General features: G+C 36.2%; 1 protein-coding gene across 1 annotated transcript; it reads left to right on the plus strand.

Moving 5' to 3' along the window:
* The first annotated feature begins 776 nt into the window (after nucleotides 1-776).
* On the plus strand, nucleotides 777-1,094 carry LOC141607478 (uncharacterized). Its single transcript, XM_074426830.1, has one exon. It carries the CDS (start codon nucleotides 777-779, stop codon nucleotides 1,092-1,094), a length of 318 nt encoding a protein of 105 aa, XP_074282931.1.
* Nucleotides 1,095-21,829: the final 20,735 nt, after the last annotated feature.

The following is a 21,829-nucleotide window of genomic DNA, read 5'->3' on the forward strand; positions in this document are numbered from 1 at the left end:
TTAGGGTTTGATGCTTAAATTAATACGATGGCTTTTTGTTTAAGAAGTTGTGCCATATCCCTACTTCAACTCTTATAACCCTTCGCATTCCATATATTGTGTCCTTTCATGCAGGGATTTTGGCAGTAATAATGCATCTAGTAATATATAATTAATTGATGCAGGAGGGATTTTGGCAGTAATGCTTTGTATTTTTTTTTTTTTTTAAAAAAACAATAACGGTTATTTAAAAAAAATCCGTTGTCTTTAGTTATAACAACGGTTTTTTTTATTGTAACCGTTGTTATATTTTCCCACCAAAAATTAGTCACACTTTCCACAACGGATATTTAAAAAAAAACCGTTGTCTTTAGTTATAACAACGGTTTTTTCTATTGTAACCGTTGTTATAACTTTCCCACCAAAAATTAGTCACACTTTCCACAATGAATGACTCGTAACGACAACGGTTTTTAACCGTTGTTAATAGTTTTCACAACGGGTTTCTTAAAAAAACCAACCGTTGTTAAAAACTTTAACAACGGATGCTTTAACAACGTCCGCTTTTTTATATAACAATGGTCTTTAACCGTTGTTATACCCTATATCTGTAGTAGTGCGCACTTCTTCAGAATAAGACTCCACCAAAACTGGCTGACCCGGGTAGTTTCTCAATCCCTTGTAATATTGGAACTTCGTTAACTGATAATGCGTTGTGTGACCTAGGAGCTAGTGTGAGTGTCCTACCTCTGTCTCTCTCAAAGAGACTTGGTTTGACGAAATTTCAATGCACCAACATGACCGTTCAGATGGCCGATCGTTCATTATCACGGCGTTTAGGAGTCTTAGAGGACGTTTCAGTCAGGATCGGGAAACTCTTGATTCCCGTCGATTTCATAGTCTTAGACATACCCGAAGATTCATACACTCCCATCATTTTGGGAAGACCATTTTTGCATACTGCTCATGCAATAATAGATGTCGGGGCTAAGACTCTAACCTTTCAGGTGGGTGGGGAGGATTTGACTTTCACCCAGTCCAGTGTTCGCAGGGCGCCTATGCAAGTCATGCCATGCAATGCTATTCCCTCTATTGACCCCGACAAGGATCTTTAGAGAACTGTTATTCAGTCATACCCTGCTGTTATGACACCTCCGCCCCAGCCTGGGAGCGAAATGGAGGACCATTATGTTGTTTTATCTTCTGCAGGACCTGGCGAAATGGACAGTGGAGATCCGATTAACGGACTTGGTGCGTTGCAGTTAGAACCTAGCATTGAAGACGTTAAAGATCATAGGGGGCATGGAAAGAAAAATCCTGACAAAGAAAAGCAGAAGGATGCGATATACGAGACGTGCTATTCTCCTTCCGATGGCTCAAATGTTTGGAGAGCGAAAACGAATGTCATGAATACTGAAGGGACCTCATCAAGCCAGAAGCCCAGTTTTGGGCTATTTAATTGTTTCAAAGGATGAAACGGGACGCTATCCCGTTTTTTAACATTTTGTAAGTTGAATTTCCGTTAGACATTTAATTGTTTTATTAGTTATAGACTATAGTATTAGCTTAGTTAGATTTAATTTGCTTAGGACCGAATATAGACTGCGTACTGTTATTTTAGTATTTTTGCAGGAAGTATTTTTGCATAAATTGTAGGTTTTGGGAAGACACTGACCATTGGGAAGCGTGCTAGGAGGAAAGCCCTCGATTGAGCAAATGGCCAAGCAAAAGTCCTCAATCGAGTGGTTTCAACCTCTCGATCGAGCAAACCAATTTTGTGGGTTCTCGATCGAGTACTCGGATCTCTTGAACGAGCAAATGAAAGGAAAAAGCTCTCGATCGAGCAGTTTAAAACTACTCGATCGAGCATATCGAGCTGTTATTACACGAGGGAGTACTTCTTTCCCTCTTTCTATTTCATTTGTTTGAATTTTGTTCTTCCCCAATTCCCTTCGACACTTTATCTCCCTAACTAAAACCTTCAATTGCTTCCCCAAATTTATCAATTAAATTACCCAAATATATTTCCAATCATCAATTAAATAAATTGCTCTTATTTGCTTCATCAATTTCGACATATTTGGGGCTTTCTACGAAATTAGGGTTTGCGAAAAAATTGAATTATTTCGATTCATTTGTGTTCTTATTGATTTTAATTGATTTTCTTGGTGGGTAATCATACAAGTAAGTTCCTTCCCCTTTCTTATTGTTTAATTTCAATTTGCCCTATGTTTTTCGAATTAGGGTTTGACAAATTGATTTGGAGAAATTTTGATTTTTGTTGCTTGATTTTAATTGGAACTTGCTTTCTATTATATTCATGGATAGCAGTAAAGTAATCGGTCTCGAAAAGCCAATGTCGACACCATTTGCGCCGACTTCGACACCGTCTTCTCCGATATAGCCTATACTGCCGCCACTGTCCCAGCTATTTCTACCACTGTTGTTGCGGTGGTTACTACTGCTGCTACCACTACTATGGTGTCGACCCCTGCTTTGTCGACACCCGTCATGACTGCTGCCCCTGTCACTCCAACGGTTACTATTGTCGCTGCTGCTGGTTCACATTTGGGTACGGGGTTTCGTGCTTCTGCTTTACGTGTCGCTGCTAGGCACGCTGCTGACACTTCCACGGAAACTCTACCTGAGTTTCTGCAGGTACGTTTTACATCCCCGTCCCACCGTCCTCGATTTTTAAATTTGATGGAATGTGACATGACATCGACCCGTTTCCTATGTCAACCTTCCTTAGAGAAATTGGGAATTTTAGAGCCCTTTGTTGAGCTGCTCAACGGGACGGGAATGTCGGGATTCGCCACCTTGAAAGAGCTCACCTATCAACAAATGACCTTAGAATTCTTCAACTCTTTTGCTTTTCACCCTGCGGCCTATGCGACTGACCATGGGAGCAAGTGCATCACCTTTCGTTTGTTTAACACTACCTTTACTTGGCATTAGCTGAGTTTGGGGAACGGTTAGGGTTAGCTAGTGACGGTTGCATCGAGCCTCCGAGGAAGCTCGTGTCTCAGATTTTGACTACACTTGCACACACTCCCTTCGGTCAACGACGTGGTGCTCACATCCACTTACCCCCTGTAATACTACGGTTTTATGTGTCTATGGGTACTCTATCGAGTGGGGCTTACTCTGTCGAGTAAGTAGTTTTTGACGCAAAACAGTAGTCTTCCTGTAGGGTACTCGATCGAGTAAGGTGGGTACTCGATCGAGTAGGGGGCACTCGATCGAGTAAGTGCCTTACTCGATCGAGTAAGTGTGTTTTACGGGTTTGTTTTGACGGGTTTTGCTAATAACGCGAGATTAATATAAAAGGCTTCTGTCATTTTCTTTAATCACTTTTCACCTTTCTAAACCTTTCAAAAGAAAAAGAAGTTACGTAGTTATCTCTCGTCGCGTTGTTGGCAAATCCTAATGGCTAGAGTCGTCGGATCGTTAAGTTCTTTACGCCGTTGAGACCGTCGTATTGTGGGTAAGCTCCTAGTATGATTTTTATATTGTTTCATTGAGTTTGGTTAAAACCCTAATTGGGTAGATTTGGGGATTTGGGGGTTTTTATGATTGTATGATTCAGGTAGTATTTGTATGAATATATGTGTAGGAGGAGGGTTCGTAGAAGAGAGGTTTTGAGACAGCTGCTAGATCGTCTGATTCTGTGATTGATGTTCCAGGTAGGGTTTCCCTACTTAGTATTAGTTACATAATGTGTGGTGATTGTGCTGTAGTTAATGATTGTTGGTTGATTCAGACGGTTGTGATTTCTTATTGTTGATTGTTTCAGACGGTTGTTGATGTTGTATTGTGGTTACTGTTTAATTGTCTGCGATCTTCGGGGTGCGTCCCTGGCTGAGTGGAGTCACTTGCGGGAGTGGCTTCACGCCCTTGATTCGCCTTCTGTGGAACCCGCCACAGAAGAGATGTGCACATAAATGAACATGGGTTTATCGCTCAATGGAGATGAGCGGGGTTTAGGTGGGAACGGCTGCGGTCCCCCACTGGCGGCGAGGAGTATCTGTTGCGATGAGTACTCTGGCAGGGCTACACACTTTAGTGTGTAGTCAGTTATGAGGTGATTGGAGATGGAGACTGGGATTGTGTGTGAGCTGTTTGTATGATTGTTTCAGTGTGACTTTGATTGTGTAATTAGTACTGACCCCGTTTTAATGTTTTAAAAACTGTGGTGATCCATTCGGGATGGTGAGCAGTATGATATGACGCGTATGGGATAGCCGGGATGAGTCATCACGTGGCAGTTAGAAGTCTTCCGCTGTGTCAGACGATGTTTTATAGCTCTGATAGTTTTATCAGTAGACCGTCTGAGAACCTTGTATTTCAGTTTAACAGTTTTGGTTTTGATCGTGTAATCACTTTAAACTATATTGTTATTTAAATTATGTTTCTGTATTGACATTTGATTATCATTGCCTCGGGTAACCGAGATGGTGACGTTCTTATACCTTAAGTGGTCCTGGTAAGGCACTTGGAGTATGGGGGTGTCACACCCCCAGCCCGTTACTTACTCCGTATGCTAGGAGAACCCATTTTTGGTAGTCACGAGCCTAACAACGTTAAAAATACTGAGCTGTCCATTTTAGCCAGGTACCTGAACATTGATAGCGGTGCCCCGTTCCTTTTTAACATCGCCTATTTGACAGCTCAGCATTTTAACGTTGTCGGGTTAAAATCATTGGGCACGATAGCATGTGGTGGGTTAGTGAGTCGCATTGCCCGCCGCCTTTTCTCCGACTTTCCCCGTGGTTTTCCTTATTTAGATAAGGATAATGTCATCGACATTCCAGTCATACTTCTATGAACTGGCTAGCAGGTGACCATCGGACGTGGAAGATAGGCACTTCCCCGTCCGTGACTTTACCCTCACCCTCTCTACCCCGTCTTTCACCTTTGACTACTGTGACGGGTAGACTACCACCACCTCCACCTTCTTACCTCCTTGACTTCACCCTTACCGTTTCTAGGAAATGGAAGAGGACTTCCCCCCACTGTTAGGGAAGTTAGAGAGGGATCGCGACCTACACAGGCTGGACACACGCCTACACATACACCTTATGTCTCTCAGCTGGCTTTATCGGCTAATTTTATTCCACCAGCCATTTTTTAGGCGCCTGAGGTCATGGACAAGGAGGGGTCGTGATGCGCTTATTTTGGATATGTGCAGTAGAGTGGCTCGTATGGAGCGGTATCAGGCTCTTGCCTTATTCCCTCTTTACGAGTACCACATAATTCGAGGTCGTCCGGTTTCAACTGGCTGGCCACACCCTTCCTTTTACCGGTACCCGGCAGAGAGGTACCCTCAGCCTGAGAGTGAGGAGGACTCGGCAGCGAGAGAGGAGAGGATCTGAGCTGACTTAGACGCGAGAGGTCGTCAGAGGAGGAGAGGCGAGGAGGAGGAGGACCCCACCTACCAGGTGTTTGACGAGGAGGGTGGTGCCGAGTAGCAGCTAACTACTCACTTCCCCAGTTTGCTAACTGGTTTGGGGATGTTCATCTGGTAAGTATTTTTGTTCTTTATTTCTTTTTATCTACTTTCATTTTATTTATTTTGTTTTGCATTTGCGCTGTATTTTCCCTTTCCCCTATTATTCTGTTTGTGTATGTTGGAGGACAATGAGGGCATTGTCCGTTTTGGTTTGGGGAGGGTAATGCATCCTTTGAGTCTGCATTTGCATTTAGTTTGCATTCACGTTTATTGCATTTTTGTTTGCACTGTCTTTTATTTTTTTTTTAAAACATGAAAAATTCAAAAATTTAGAAAAATAAAAAAACTTCACGTTTATTTTTGCATATTGGTTGAGTCGGAACGGTAGATTTCGATGATAAAATTGTAACACCCCCATACTCCAAGTGCCTTACCAGGACCACTCAGGTATAAGGATGCTACCATCTCGGTTACCCGAGGCATGATAATCATAAGACAATGAAGAAACATACTTTATTAAATAAGTTTAAGTGATTACATTACAAAACCAACTGTAAGCAAATTACAACTGTTCTCAAACTATAAACCAACTGAAAGGAACTGTTATAATAAACACAGCGGAAGACTAAAGACTCTGATATGTGATGACTCCATCCCCAGCTAGATCCCACGCGTATCCAAGATATACCAAGCAAATCGCTCACCACCCCGAATGGATCACCACAGTTTTAAAACATTTAAACGGGTCGATTACTAATCACACAACTTATATATATACATATCAACAGTAAGATACACAGACAGCTTAACCGTCACACATACACACAATTACTCCAATCCCATCAATCTCAATCACCGACTGTCCACTGGACCAGCCCTGCCAGTGGGGGACCGCAGCCGTACCCACCAAATCCCCGCTCCACATAGTGAGCGATAACCCTGTCCATTAATGTGCACATCCCTTCTGTGGCGGGTTCCACAGAAGGCGAAACTAGGGCGTGAAGCCACTCCCGCAAGTGACCCCACTCACCGAGGACACGCCTCAAGAACCACAGATGACAGCTACAATCACAATCACAATCACAACCGTCACAATACAATTATTACATCAACAATTAATCTCAACACATCAACCAATATCCCATTATGGGACTAATACTGAGTAGGAAATCCTACCTGGAAAGCAACACAATCATCCGACGATCTAGCAGCTGTCTCAAAACCCCTCCTTTACAAATCCTTCTCCTATCACATAATCACAATCTAACCTTAACAAATCATAAAAACCCCCAATCCCAAAATTAGGGTTTAACGAAACTTGACGAAATACTATAAAATTGGTATGCAGATCTTACCCTCGACGCAAGGATCACAAAGGTATAAAGAACGATGGAATCCGACCTCTCAAGCTCCGGGATTTGTCAACAATGCGATTAGGATTAAGAACGTACTTGCCTTCTCTCTTAAACAGTAAATTAGGTTTTGCAAAAGTGATTTAGAAACAATGACGGAAGGTTATATATCTTAATCGCATAATTAACAAAACCCGAGAAAAACTCTCCGTAAACCGGCTACTCGATCGAGTACCCAAGGCTACTCGATCGAGTACCCCCTTACTCGATCGAGTACCCTAGTTACTCGATCGAGTACCCAACAGGTCAGAAACTTTTCTAAAACGCAACTTACCCTTACTCGACAGAGTAAGGCCTACTCGATAGAGTACCCCAAGACTTATAAATACGGAGTATTACAAAAATTGCACTACTTTTAGTCCTTTTTGCTTAAGCCTTACATAAACTATATATCTTTTTAGCATTATCTTATTGCATAATCTACGAGTTAATGTTGAAAGTTAGCTGAACGAATAGACTTGACCTGAAATTTTGGCAACCTACTCATATATTCTAAGTTTTAGAGCTTTAAAACTGGTGTCATTCATGACCATTTCATGTAGGATTGTGAGTAGTTACTCCTTGCATAATATGTATCATTAATTTGCATAAGTATGAAATTCAATTGCCTTTTGCCTGCATACATTCGGGTTAGTGGTTGGTGTCACATGCAGGGAGGTGCTTCTAGCTTATATCCCCTTTTCTTCCATTTTTACCCATTAACTCCACATTAGCCAAATTTGCCTTTTGATCTTTAACTAGTTTTGTTACCCGTGAAAATCACGGGTTATCATTGTATATTCTTTTTCATAATCTTAGATATTTTTTCTTTTAAATTTTATTTGATTGTTTCGTAGTTGACAATTAATAGTTTACCCATATTATTGCGATTGTATATGAAATATAGTGGGCACAATGTGATCAAGTGACATCTCCCTTTTTTTATTCTTCGACTAAGAAATAATTTATGCTTGAAATATTTGTTGTCATGATAATTTTCTCCTTACAACAGAAATCATATTGTGATAAATAACATTTAGAGTCATATAAGAGATTTTAGAAAATTGGAGATCGGTATAGCATATATCATCTACATAATACTCCTATATAGTTCGAGTTGTATATAGACTATTCAGAGTTCTAATTAATACGTAGACAATGTTTTGTACTTAGTTGTTTACTTTATTATAAACCATCATTTTTTACAAGTCAAGCTAAACTAAAGTTGTTATAGACACCAATGTGACACCAATATGGACAATAATTTATTGTTTGAATGTACATAACTAAGGACAATTCGCTACACCATTATTATTATTGTATTTACAAAGTAAACCATTATTGTTTGAATGCTATAAAAAAACGATTGTTCTTTTCATAAATGAAAAGTACAATTGCAAAACATATAAAGGGTACAAATAATATAATACGTATAACTTCGAAGAGATGCCAATGTTTTAGTTAAAAGATTATGTTTTTATCTAAGTTTGTCAATTTCACTTCCACCAGCCTCCACATTGGTCAAGTTATATATTTGTAACCTAATTGTAATTATATGACAATAATTACCATGATCATAACTTACAACTTCTTGCTTTCACACATCAATCCACCGTTGGTGTGAGTTATGATAATCGGTCTAATTTTCACGTTAAACTCTCGTTTCCTTTTGAAAATCTATCGTTTAAATACTACTATAAATGATAGTAATTTGTACTAAAATAAAAATGTTAAATAAAAAAGGGATTGTAATATGAAATTAGGCACAAAAATGAGATATGGTCCATTTTTTATAGGTATCATGTATCTATCTAGGTATTTATAAAGGATATTCGGTTTTATCTGATAATGTATGACCCAATAATTTTAAAGAAATACAAGCGAATGCGTCAATCAATTATCACTCTCATATAAAATTAGCGATTAGAAAGTTGATATTTTGAAAGAAGACCAAATATAAATCGATATCCATCATTAATGCATATTTTTATTCTAAAACGTTTATCATCTTCAATACATATTTGCATAAATTTTATAATTTGATTACGTAGAAATTATGGAATTTTAAAAGGAAAAATAGAAGATTTAACCTGTTAATTATGTAAAAACTAAATCTTTCTGTGCATGACATTTTTAGTTATATAATTTTATCAAAGCTCCCTCCGCCTATACAATATAAGGAAAACAAAAAAAAATATACGAATTAGTAATTAATCATAAAAAGTTCAACGAAATCAAATAAACAACTCAAATTTTCCCCCACGTGACTATTTTAGAGAAAAACAAAGTTAAATTTACCTATGCATGAAATTGTTAGTTATATGACTTTACCAAATTAAAGCGCCTTCCGCCTACACAATATAAGGAAAACAAAGAACAACACACGAATTAGTAACTGATCATACAAAATTCAAGGAAGACAAATAAACTACTAAAAAACAATTCTCTCCACATGACTATTTTAGAGGAAAACAAAGAAACAATCTTAAATAAGAGAGATTAAATAACGCTAATTTGGAAGTTGAATGATGTACATTGATATTTTGTGTACAAATTTTAAATGACAACAATTTAATTTGGGAAAAAACATTCAAAAAGTTGGCATTCAAAAGGTTGTAGATAATGAATTGAGTTATACTTGTGATCTTTATAGTGAAAAATTATGGCAAATTTAATATAGAAGTTGAATGGGGTGATAGTTAATACACCAGAATTAGAAAAGTCAATAGTGTTAATGTAAAAAAAAATTATGGCAAAATTAATATAGATGTTGAATGGGGTGATAGTTAATACTCTAGAATTAAAAAAGTCGATAGTGTTAATGTAATAATTTATGAAAGCTAACATGATGAAGGCTAAAAGGGTTGCCACTTGGCAATCTAAGACTACTCAAGCTACCCTTTTTATATTATTATATAGATAGATATAGATATAGATATAGACATGATGAAGGCTAAAAGGGTCGCCACTTGGCAATCTAAGACTACTCAAGCTACCCTTTTTATATTATTATATAGATATAGATATAGATCATATATATAGATTTACATATGTATTCAATTTATTGAAATTGAGAAAATTTATTGCAATAATATTTAAGAAAGAGTTTCACATATAAATAATTTTAAATTAGAGTGATGTAACTTTTTATTTTTCGTTTAACCAATTATCCTTTTAAAAATTAAAATGTCAATGTTTTATGTTAATTATGTTATTATTTGCCCTTAATATTTACAAATTCTTTATTATTTCATAAACGGCGTAAAATTAGAATTATGTGATATTTATTTGTTACTTAAATATCCTAAGAATAAACGTAGAAATTTAAAATTTAGTATGAATTTTGATTTTTAATTATTTTTTAATTTATCTAGAAATTAAAAATGCCAAAATTTAATGTTTTTTATACTAATTTATTTTTTATGTAAATATTTTTAATTTGTGTATCGTTTTAAATGGACCATTATACGAACATGAATTATCCTCTTAATTAAACACGTCACACTACATGGAGGATTGGTGACGTGGAATTTTGGTAATGCAAGGTGGCATTTAGTAATGCGAGGTGGCATTGTCTATGTGGCGTTTAAAGTTTAGCCTTTTAATAATATTTATAGACTACATCCAAATTTAGCCTGCCTTGTCAAGCTAGTTTAGTGATTGTTTTTGCGGTATATTGTTTATTGGGCCGAATTTGGTTTGTATTGATTATCGGGAGTTGGTAATATGGAGAAGGACAATGATGAAATGAAAAAAAAAAAAAAGTTGAAAAAGAAAACAAAAGGAAAAAAATCAGAAAAAACTGAAAAAGAAAGAGAAAAAAAATGAAAATAAAGAATTTTATTGTTAACGGTTTTTGCTCCTATATTCTTATTCTATATCTTATGAGGAGTTGTATATTATACAGTTTAGTGAGTTTCCATGCCGAGTTAAGGGAATTGTGCTTAATTTTGATGGATTAGAAGTGGATTTGTTTAATTTGGTTGTGTTTAGGTAGCTAGGTTGGCTATTACCCTCACATTCCCAAAAATGTTTTGCCTTTCTTACCCATTACCTCAATTTTTCATACTTTTGTAAGCCCTCGGCTGTGACGGGACCTTGTTTGGTTGGAATGTATGTGTACGGTAGCTAGAATTGTCTTTCATACTATATTGCATGCATGTTTATGTCGGTCGTAGTTTAGGTGAGCGACTATATTTCTTCATCTCTTACAATTAATTGCTTAACCTTTGCTTCATGAGAGAAGAGTGACCCGTGAGAGTCCATTAGCAAAGGTCTTGCAAGGTCGACGGTTCAGCTTTATTATAAACATCCTACAACTCATTTCCATTTGACAGTTTTTGCTATAAGTATTAGTTTGCTTGCATTAAATTGGTTTAAGTAGACTATTTGTAGCTCGCTCTAAGTTTTTATTCCGTTCCATTAGTTAATTGCATATAATTTGCTTGGAGACAAGCAAAGGTTTGGTTTGGGGAGATTTCATACGTGCATTTTATATAGTCTTTTTTAGCCTCATATGCACGCATTTCTATGCAATTCTTGTAGTTTTAGGCTACGAAATGTCCCGAATAGTCTACTTTGGTTCGTTTGGATTTAATTGCAGGAACGGGCCTGAAAGAAGCAGAATTGAGCCTTCTACTGTCCTTTTAGTTTGCATTTAGGAGATGGAATATTTGGAGCGGAAATACCACTGTCTCGGGATGCGTAAAGTCGCCTTGGAAGATAAGTCATACGTCCTTTGGCCTATTTCAGTGGCAGTTGACTCGATCGAGGTGTTTGGCTAGCTAATGTGCTCGATCGAGAGCTTTGGATGGTGAGAATACCTCGATCGAACCCCTGCTGTGTTCGATCGAGAGGTGCATTTTTTGAGGTCTTCGATCGAGTAGATTAGTTGCTCGATCGAGAGGTTTTGCCGAGGAGTTGTTCGATCGAGAAGAATCAAAGTGCTCGATCGAACACTTTGCTATCTGACGAGGGATTTTTCTCGCGAGAACTTATTTATTTTATTATCTTAAGTTGCATGTTGAATAATAAATATCTTTCCTATATAAAGGAGAGACGTAATTAGGTTTAGGTTATCGAATTTTCACCCTTAAACATTCAGTTTACATTCATTTCTCTTGAATCTGGTTTGACGTAGCTTTGCCTTACTATTTTCTGGATCTCAACTTTTGTAATTCCTTTACTCTGTTTATTCAATTTAATTCTCTTTTGCACACTTAATTCCTTGTCCTTTAATTTCTGTTTTTATTAGTATTGTTATTAAGTTTATGCAATTTCTCCTTATTCATCTTAATATCAAGTTTAGCATAATTTATTCAATTGTTGTTGTTTTATTTACCGTCATGCGTAGCTAATTCCCTTAGTGCTAGGATTAAAGGAGCCATGATAGTAAAACAATGATGTGATAAATAGTTTAGAAAGTTTTTGTTGTGAGAATTGTTTTATAGCAATATAATAGTAGTTATTAGGTTGAGTGCACGCGACCGAAGTAAATAAATTGGTTAAATTCAGACCTAGATCGGAATATTGGAATGAACAGATCTGTTATGAACAATAGACTACCCTAATCAGAGCGGAAGCTATTTAGAAAGAATCTAGGGCGGATAGCGGACCGGAAGGACCTTTCCACTACCCCTCTCACATCAGACCGACTGACCTAGCTTTAGCTGAAATGTGTAATATCATGGTAAACCGACATCCTGACATCTTTCTCTCTATTTGATCACATCTTTATTTATCCCTTGCTATTTTAATTATCGTTACTTTTATTGTTTTTATTTCGGTTCATTAGTTTAGTACAACTCAAATTAAAACCTCCCATTTTGTGACCTTAGGCAGACTAGATAACAAGTAGATAGTGACCGCCTCCCTGTGGAGTACGATACCCGACTTACCTCTGCTTATTAGTTATAGCCGGTTGGTTTATTTTTGATAGGGTTGCCACACCCGTGTCAGCTGTATTGCAGTCAGATGTACGTTGTTGAGGGAGTTTGTACTCTGCGGTGAACGGTAATATGTACGTTGTGAGGGAGGGGTACTATTACATAATAGCGGTACACTATTAAGGGAGGGCTACCATTGCAGTGTAAGCATGTTGTTAAGGGAGGTGTGTTAAGTCATGAAAAGGAGCATGTTGTTAAGGGAGTAGTGCTATGTGTGTGGAATTTGATTGTATATTGTTAATCCTTGTTGTTAGTGTTTATTCCTACTCAACTACGTGCGTGGTTGACCGTGTATTCGTGAACACCTGTGATGAACCGTAACTGGGTAGCAGATTTGACAGGTACTTAAGATTAGCTGACTTTGGAGGTTGTGGGAAAGCATGAGGACTCGACCAGTCTACCTAAAAGTCTAGACCATATAGATTATTTTATCACTTTATTTATTTCCGCTGCGAGTTGTATTTAATTTTATATTAACATTTAGTTTGGTTAAGTTGTATTAAACATGTAATCCCTAAATTTTATTTAAAGTACTTTGGTTTGTTGTACTTTGTTATTCACTACCTCGGAAAAACGAGATGGTAATGCTCTCATTTACTTGGGATGTCTAGCTAAAGGCTCCTGAATAAATGGGGGTGTTCGACACTCGACCTTGTTATTTTTTTTGCATATATGGTTGTCTTTTATGTGACGTCTCATGCATGTTTACTCTGTGTTTGGAGATAACCTCTCACCTATTTGATGATGTCAAGAGGAGGAAAAGGGAATATTCATGTTTCTAATACATGTCTTTAATTAAACTCTTGCTATGCGGTAGCCTAAATATGTTAGTAATCTTGCTCTAGGGTTTGTCAATTTCATAAGTTTACATTGCTCTTACTCTATCTTCATGATTTATTTTGGAGTGAGCAATTAAGGGGGAATTCAATGGTAACATTAATCTTATGGGGCTTACCGTCATCAAAGAGAGAATTTTTTAGGACCTATTTGTTGATGATGACATGCCCATTTTAATTTTGTTTCTAAGTGTGCCATTTGAGGAATAATACCACCTCCATAAGCAAGAGGTAATCAATGATCAAAGTCAAGGATTGTTGATCAAATTCTGCCCATGACTTGTGTTGTAATTGTGTCACTAATAATGTAAGGGTAAGGGAATATAGTACAAGCAACGGTCCTAGCAAAGGTATGTTCATCTGTGCAACAGTGAACAAGACTGTTGTTTAAGTCTTGAGTCACTTGAAGAAATTAGAGTTTTGGTTTCAAAACTCTTAAGCGTTCAAACTTTGCCTCTTCCTTCTCTTCATTCTTTGATTTTCGTTACTCTCTTAGATATCGTTTTTTTAAAGAAAAAACGTCTTAACTTTTTTCTTATAATAAAATCGAAGTCGATAAGTTATCGAGTCGAAAACGCGGACAAATTATGAAAATAGATTTTAATATAAAAAATTGTGTGAGGGTATGTTAAAGTCAGAGAAATAAATGATGAAAGTGAGTGAGATGTGGAATAAGGATAAATTATGGGTGGATGAGTGTTTTGGTTGTAAATTGAAAAGTTGAGAAATAATGAAGTGAATGACTTAGAATTAACAAGTGATAAGAGATAATGAAATGAGGAAGATAAAAAAATTTGGTTGAAGATGGTCTTATGTCTTTACATTTTACATACAACGAACACATTGCACTACATTGACATTACATGATACTAGTACATCAATAATTTGCTACATACTAATTTGTTAATAGAAGTACATCGACAAATAAAAACAATTGGATGCACAATAAATCATCACAACACCTTTCACTTGTGCATCACTTGTTCTTGACATCTTCACCTTATTTCTTATTGTTGTTCCTAGACTTCTCAAGCCAACCTCTATTTTTTTTTCTTGTTCAAAGGCTTAGCTTGCTCATCATTTTCTTCTCTGACAATTGCTCTTTATCTGCCATTCTGTTTGTTCATTATCTTATCACTTAAAGTGATTCTAATCACACCAAACAGTATTAAGTTGGACATTAGACTTGCATTTACCAACAACCACCTTTCACTTATGCATCACTTGTATTTATCCTATCATTTGACATTAAATCAGAAATACAAGATTAGATACTGGAAATAAAATCCCTACTTTGACATAAAAACGAAACTGCAAAATGGTTTGTCAGTGAAGATGGGTATATCAAGAGAATTGATCGAGAATAGATGTCTTCTATGTAATAATGGTGCATAAAGCATTATCAATCTCTTCTACCATTGTAAGTATAGTCTAAACTATCTCAAACTGATTTAACTAAACTGATTATGTGATTTGTGTCTTATAATTTGGTTAATAATAATTTTTTATCTTAATCATAATTGTAAGAAATACTCCCCTCCGCCTTGTCATTTGTTTACCTATTGCTTTTTTGGGTGTCTCATTCATTTCTTTACCATTATAGCTATATTTGAAATGGTTTCGAAGAGTAATTTGATTACCTATACATGTCACTGTCCACTTGTCATCGAATAAGAATAACCACAAATGATTCCGTCCTTTTTCTTGGTTTTTGTGCCAAAAATAAAGGTAAATAAATAAACGGAACAAATGGAGTATCATATAAAAATGTGTAATAAATGGTAATGGTATGAATTAGATAGGCAAATCAAAGCACTTTTATAATGACAATGTATTATGTATATTAATAAAAGTAAAGTTGAGACTGAAATACAAGGAGCAATAGAAACAAACCTACAATACTGAAAAGGAATTTAGATGGAACCATCTTGCTCGTGCATAGTTGTCTCCAGTTTCGGACATCCCTTTATCACTAGCTGTGACGACTGATTTTGAGGGAAAGATTTGGGAAATCTTTTCAATGCACAACAATTACTAAACTCAACTCGAAATCCCGTTGAATTATTCAATAATTCGCCTAATGACTCTGGAATGGTAGTTAAACTTGGGCAATTTCGAACTATTAGCCGTCGAAGATGTTTAAGGCTACAAATCCATTCAGGTAGGGCCTTAAGATTATAAACCCAACAAATTGACAGTGTTTTAAGCTCTGCTAGCAAACTAAGGCCGTCCGGGAGTGACTCAAACTTAGCGACATTCATCAGCTTTAGGTGGCCAAGGTTGGTGAGTGATTTCCATGGTATCATATTGGCTAAATCTAACTCTGGGCAACACTCTATGTCCAGCTTCATGAGATTGGTCATGTCTTGACACGCCATTATTGAAAGCTTCTTCAATTTCCCACAGTCATGAAATCCTAATGATTTAATGGAAGGTGATTCCACATTCAATGTCGCCAATTCATGGCATTGTCGGATTATCATCGACTCTAACTTAGGAAGCTTAATTGATATAGAGTCTAACCCACGAATTGCTGAGATGTTTAACGTCTTGAGGACCGCAGCTACAGATGATGTTGAGGATATAAGATATTTCAAAAACTTATTGGACATGTCATTCGCATCTAACGATACAATGTTTCCCATTATAGGTATAAAATGCAATTTAGTAGAATTACTGATTTGTAGTTTTGTAAGACTACGTATTTGTTTTTCCTCTTCATTCTTAGTTTTGATCCTATCGTAATCTTCCCATGCCTCTAGTTTAGGCAGATTAGCCAATATTAAGGACTCCAAACAAGGGAAGTACGGTATATCTTCCCGAATATTAGTACTCTCTAATCTCTATGTACTCTAAGGCGCTCAGGTTCCAAAGTGTGAATGATTTAAGCTTAGGGAGCATACTAAAGGATGGGAGACTTTGACATTTATGGCAGTCCATAATTTTTATATAATCTGTTGCGACACGGAATTTAGCCCATGTTCGAAAAGACGGATATCTGAATAATTAAATACGTTGCACACTCATGGGTCCCACCATAATCTGGATTTTCCAAAAAAAAAAGAAAAAATGCAATGCATTTATGACGTGGCGCGCTGTACAATGAGTATTGTCTTCTGAATTTATATAGATAAGATTCCTAACCATCATAATTAACCAAAATTATTATTGGGCCCACCCTCTTAACTATCCAAAAAAATTATGACCATATAATATAAACTCGGCCATATATGAGGTTGATTTTTTTCCGCTTGCAAAATAATTGTTCATAATTTTTTTTTTTCCAATAATTAATTTTAATGGATCTTTTTTTTTTTTTTTTGATTTTTCTCATCAAGATATTAAAATTTGGGTCTCTATGTTAACTTGGTGCATAATGATATGAATTTGCTTGTGTATATTTTATTTGATATTATTCATTTGATTTGTTATTTTTTAATTTATCAAATTGCTAATCAAATCCATTCATAAAATAAAAATGATAACAATTGACTTGGGACACCCCAAAATGAAATAAGACAACAATTGATCGGGACACCCCAAAATAAAATAAGACAACAAATGACCTAAACGGAGGGAGTATTTGTGAATAAAATAGATGATTAAGAATACCCTACTTAGAAAGAAGACTGAATATTATTACCTGAAATGGTAATAGTAGATCAACATTAAAAAAAGCGTAAAATTAGCGAAGGCGGGATTTAAGATCAGGGGGCCGCCTATTTTTTTTAAGTAATCGCAAAGTTGTATACTCCCTCTCATCTAAACCAAAGGTAACACTTGCTTTATCATACTTGTCGAGTCACGTTTTGCAACGTGAATATCTTTAATTACACATTATTAAAAATTATAAAAATTTGATATTCTTATAACATTCATGTCGATAAATCAAACAAGATTTCACATGACTATATTTTGTCTTATAGATTAAAAACAATATCAAAGATTTTCTACGATCATAAATAAAGCAAAAAAGCAAGTGTTACCTTTGTTTTGGATGGGAGAGAGTATTACTCCCTTCGTCCACTTTAAAAGGTGTTTGAATAGTAAAAGTAACAATATTATCAGCGAGATTAGTGAAAGTGGTAGAAACAACAACGGGAGTAGTGAAATAATCAATATAATGCGGCAATAGTGAAAGTAACAATAATTACGGTGGAAGTAGTGAAATTAACAATGATTACGGGCAAATAGTGAAATGCTATTACTATTGTTTCATTAATAAGAGTAAAATATTAATAGCGGGAGTAGTGAATTGTCTTAAAATTTATTTCCGTAATGGATATGTCATAATAAAATATATTAATGATAAATTTATGAGTTATACAACTTTAAGTAATTTTATTTAATGAAAAAAAAAATTAATGGTAAGTAGAGGTAGCCGGGCGAAGTCGGGCACCAATACTAGTTAGTATAATTGTTGTTACTACAAAATATTTTAAGATTAAAATTGAAATAAATTTATCAACCAAATTATAAGTCCTATTCACTACACCTATGGTTAATTTCAGTACTTTTGTTATTAAGTACGTACTACTATTATGTTTACCGCTTTCTCTGCGACTAATGTTATTTTAATTATTATTACTCTCGATGCTACTGTTGTTACTTTAACCTACTTCTTATATGATTCAGTTTCCATCCAATAATAGTGTGACATGTCAATCATGAAAGATCTAGATTTCATAATCTTATGTAATATATTAGATATTAGATATTGAATTAAATAGTCGTTAAAATACTAATATTATACTCAAATTAAAGACTTTTCGAGGGTCTCTTCTTTAGTAGCCTCCTACTAGAGGGATGTGCACATTCGGGTTGAGGTAGTGATATTGTTGAGATTGAGATGTTGATGATATTGAGAATAGGTCTTGTATCGTTATAATAATTATGTAACTTGCAACTGAATTGCGAATACTTGTTAATGTCGTTACTACTTTCGAGGCTATTTATGTTATATTGATTTGTTCCTACTCAATCGTTGGTTGATCTTTGTGTGTGTATTGTCCACCCAAACTTTTAAACTTGTTGGCTTGTCATGATCCATTTGTTATTTCCGTTCAAATGGGGATTTGATAGCATCTGTGTTGTGGATGCTTGCTGGGGATTGGGCGCGATAACATAGTTGTTCTTGGTTGTTATTTCATTTTCATTGTAGAATTCCGGTGTATTTATTTAGTTGTTGTTTTGCTATTTACTATCATGGGAAGCTAAAATGATAACAACATTATTTAGATGGAAATGTCTTTTTGCTAGAGACTCCTAGTTAAATGGGGGTGGTATATATATCTTTTCATCATTTTAATTGCTAATTCGTTTATGTAATTTAAAGGGAAAAAAAGTAATTTAGAATAAAATTATGAGAAAAGTGCAATAAAATTAAATAAATTAGGAGGTGAGCAAGTGAGAATACCGAGGGGTGTCATCATCTAGGAAAGACAAGTTGGATGTAGTCACAATAATCTTAAGACACATAGGTAGTCTCTCTTTTGCAATATGTTTGATTGCAGATTTAACGTAAAAGGTCGGGTGCTTCCAACCATCAAAGATAATCAACACACTTGGGATTATCTGGTTCTCTTGGCACCCACAACTTGTCTCTATAACATCCACCAGTGTGAACCTATCATCAGTTTTGTAAATACGATCAAATCTCAAGTTATCGCAATTTATCCAATCTCTTACTTGAAACGATTCGGAAACTTGAGGGTCGTCAAACAGATATTGTGCTAACATCGTTTTTCCGATTCCTGTTGTGATATAAAATATTTCAACTATGTCAAATTGAATAAATTACATCTATAAATAATATTAAAAAGTAAAACACATGATGGCTACTGGTGGCAATCGAGTCAGTTGGGTCGAGTCAGGGTCGGGTTTGGTCGGTTCGGGTCATATCGGGTCGTGACTGCATTCAGGTCAGTTTCAGGTCACTTATGGGTCGGGTTAGTCGGGTCGGTTCATAGCTCCGATTCCGGTTAGGTCGGGTTCGGGTCGGGTCATTCATACAAAGTCGTCTGGTTTGGGTCGAGTTTTGGCTGGATCGGGTCATCCTCGGGTCGGGTTATTAACGGGTTTGTTATAGAGTCGGGTCACTATTGGGTCGGGTCGGATCATTTTGTGTTTGTGATAGGTTTCGCCTCGTTTGAATCCTCAATTCATTATCGAGTCGACTTTCCGATTATTTAACTAGTTGGAGTGTTGAAACGCGGATCAAGACGGTGTCGTATATTTGATAACATGGCAACCTGAATAGGGTCTTAAAAGATGATGCGACAGTTTTAAAATGTATTAAAGACTTTAAAACACGTTTTTGGCTCATTGAAGGACATTATAACGTATTATTGGTTGATTGTCGACGTTATAATGATACGGGAAGTAATGAAATGTGGTATTTAGTATTGATGATTGTTAATAATTCATCTTGGAAGGTTGTGTGGAGAATACTGTAATACCACGGTTTTCTGAAGTCGTGTTACTCGGCCGAATAGGACTAACTCGGCCGAGTAATGTGTCGTCTGTTCTCTGGTCAGGCTACTCTCCAGGAACACTCGGCCGAGTAGTGTAATACTCGGCCGAGTAAGGCGTACTCGACCGAGTACTCTTGGTACTCGACCGAGTATCCGGTTTAATGGGAATTATTTCCACGGTTTGGTTAAGGATGATTAAAGTTATAAATCGTATTTTAACATTTTTACTTTTCATTTTACCAAAAACCTAATCACTTCTACGTTCTCTAATCATCCCTAATCACTCCCAAGACCTTTGATCGTTCGTGAGTCTTTGTTCGTCCCTCTCGCGTCAGTTGCGTCGGTAAGTACCTAGTCCTATTTGTTTTGTTAGATTTGTCTTTTAGGGTTTACCCTAGTATAGGAATTGGGGAAAAAGGGTGATTGCATGTTGTGATTAGATTGTTGTGATTGTTGTTAGGTGAAGGGTTTGTAGAAGAGCGTTTCTAGCTTCCGCAGTAGACTCGTATTCGGATCGGTGCTAAGGTAGGGTTTCCCTACTAAGTTGTCTGTTTAATTGATTTAAGATTATTATGATTGTATTGGCATGCTTAGTATCGTTGTTGGCTTGTCTTTCTTGATTGTTGGAATTGTGGTGGATTGACTATGTTGGTAAGGTGCGTCCTCGGTTGAGTGGAGTCATTTTCGGGCCGGGAATGGCTTCACGCTCTTGATTCGCCCCTTGTGGTTCCCGTCACAAAGGGGGATGTGCACACTAATGGACATGGGTTTGTTATTCGTTGCGATGAGCGGGGCTTAGGCGGGCAAGGCTATGGTCCCCCACTGGCGTAATGGATTATTTGTTGCGGCAGGTAATTTGGCAGGACTACACACTTAAGTGTGTAGTCGGATATAAGGCATGATTGGAATTGGAGAAGGGTTGTATAGTTGCTGTTATGGTTGTTCTTGTATATTTCTTATCTTAATTATTCAGTGAACTGACCACGTTGTTGTTTTGTAGAACTGTGGTGATCGATTCGGGGATGGTGAGCAGATTGTGACAGGTGATGGTTGTCTTTAGCTGCAGGGACGAGATGGGATGTCATCACTTTGAGTCTATCTTCCGATGTTACGAGTTTAGATGTTTGGATTTTAATGTATTGAGATTTATACACTTTCGTTTTGGTATTTCTTTGGACGTTGTGATCATTAAACCTTATACTTTAATAAATGTTTCTGAATGGTTACTTTTTGTAACACCCCGTATTTTATTAAGTTGAATAAAATTCTTTTAATTGCTATTTTGAATTTAATTACATCATTTAACGATTTATATATATATGCTTAGCTAATTAATTAATTTAATCATAATTCGATACGTTAATTTTAATAATCATTAATAAGTTTATTGAAAGTTAGTTCAAGTTTATTGAAGTTAGTTCGAGTTTGTTTATTTAATAATTTCCGTTTCTTTACGAGTCCTTATGACAGTTGTTTTAAGTGAACCCGAGATGGATTTTGGGAACAAAACCGTCCAATTAGCTATTTTGAGCTTATTTCACTAAATTAGCAATTTTTATTAATATCCGTTAGTTTCGTAGAAATCGCTAATAATTCCGATTCAAGCTGATATCGTATTATTTCCGTTAACTAGCTGAGTTTTTTTTATTTTCACTCATTAAATTTATTTATTATTAATTCCGTTTTATTACTGAAACTTTTACTAAAAACCGATTTTTATTAACTCGAGACGGTTTTAAAAACGAACGAAATT

The sequence above is a fragment of the Silene latifolia genome, chromosome 10, assembly GCF_048544455.1.
Source record: "Silene latifolia isolate original U9 population chromosome 10, ASM4854445v1, whole genome shotgun sequence".
In the NCBI taxonomy this organism is placed as follows: domain Eukaryota; kingdom Viridiplantae; phylum Streptophyta; class Magnoliopsida; order Caryophyllales; family Caryophyllaceae; genus Silene; species Silene latifolia.

Coding starts and splice junctions, on each gene's coding strand:
- LOC141607478 (XM_074426830.1), top strand. CDS start 777: ATGACCGTTCAGATGGCCGATCGTTCATTATCACGGCGTTTAGGAGTC.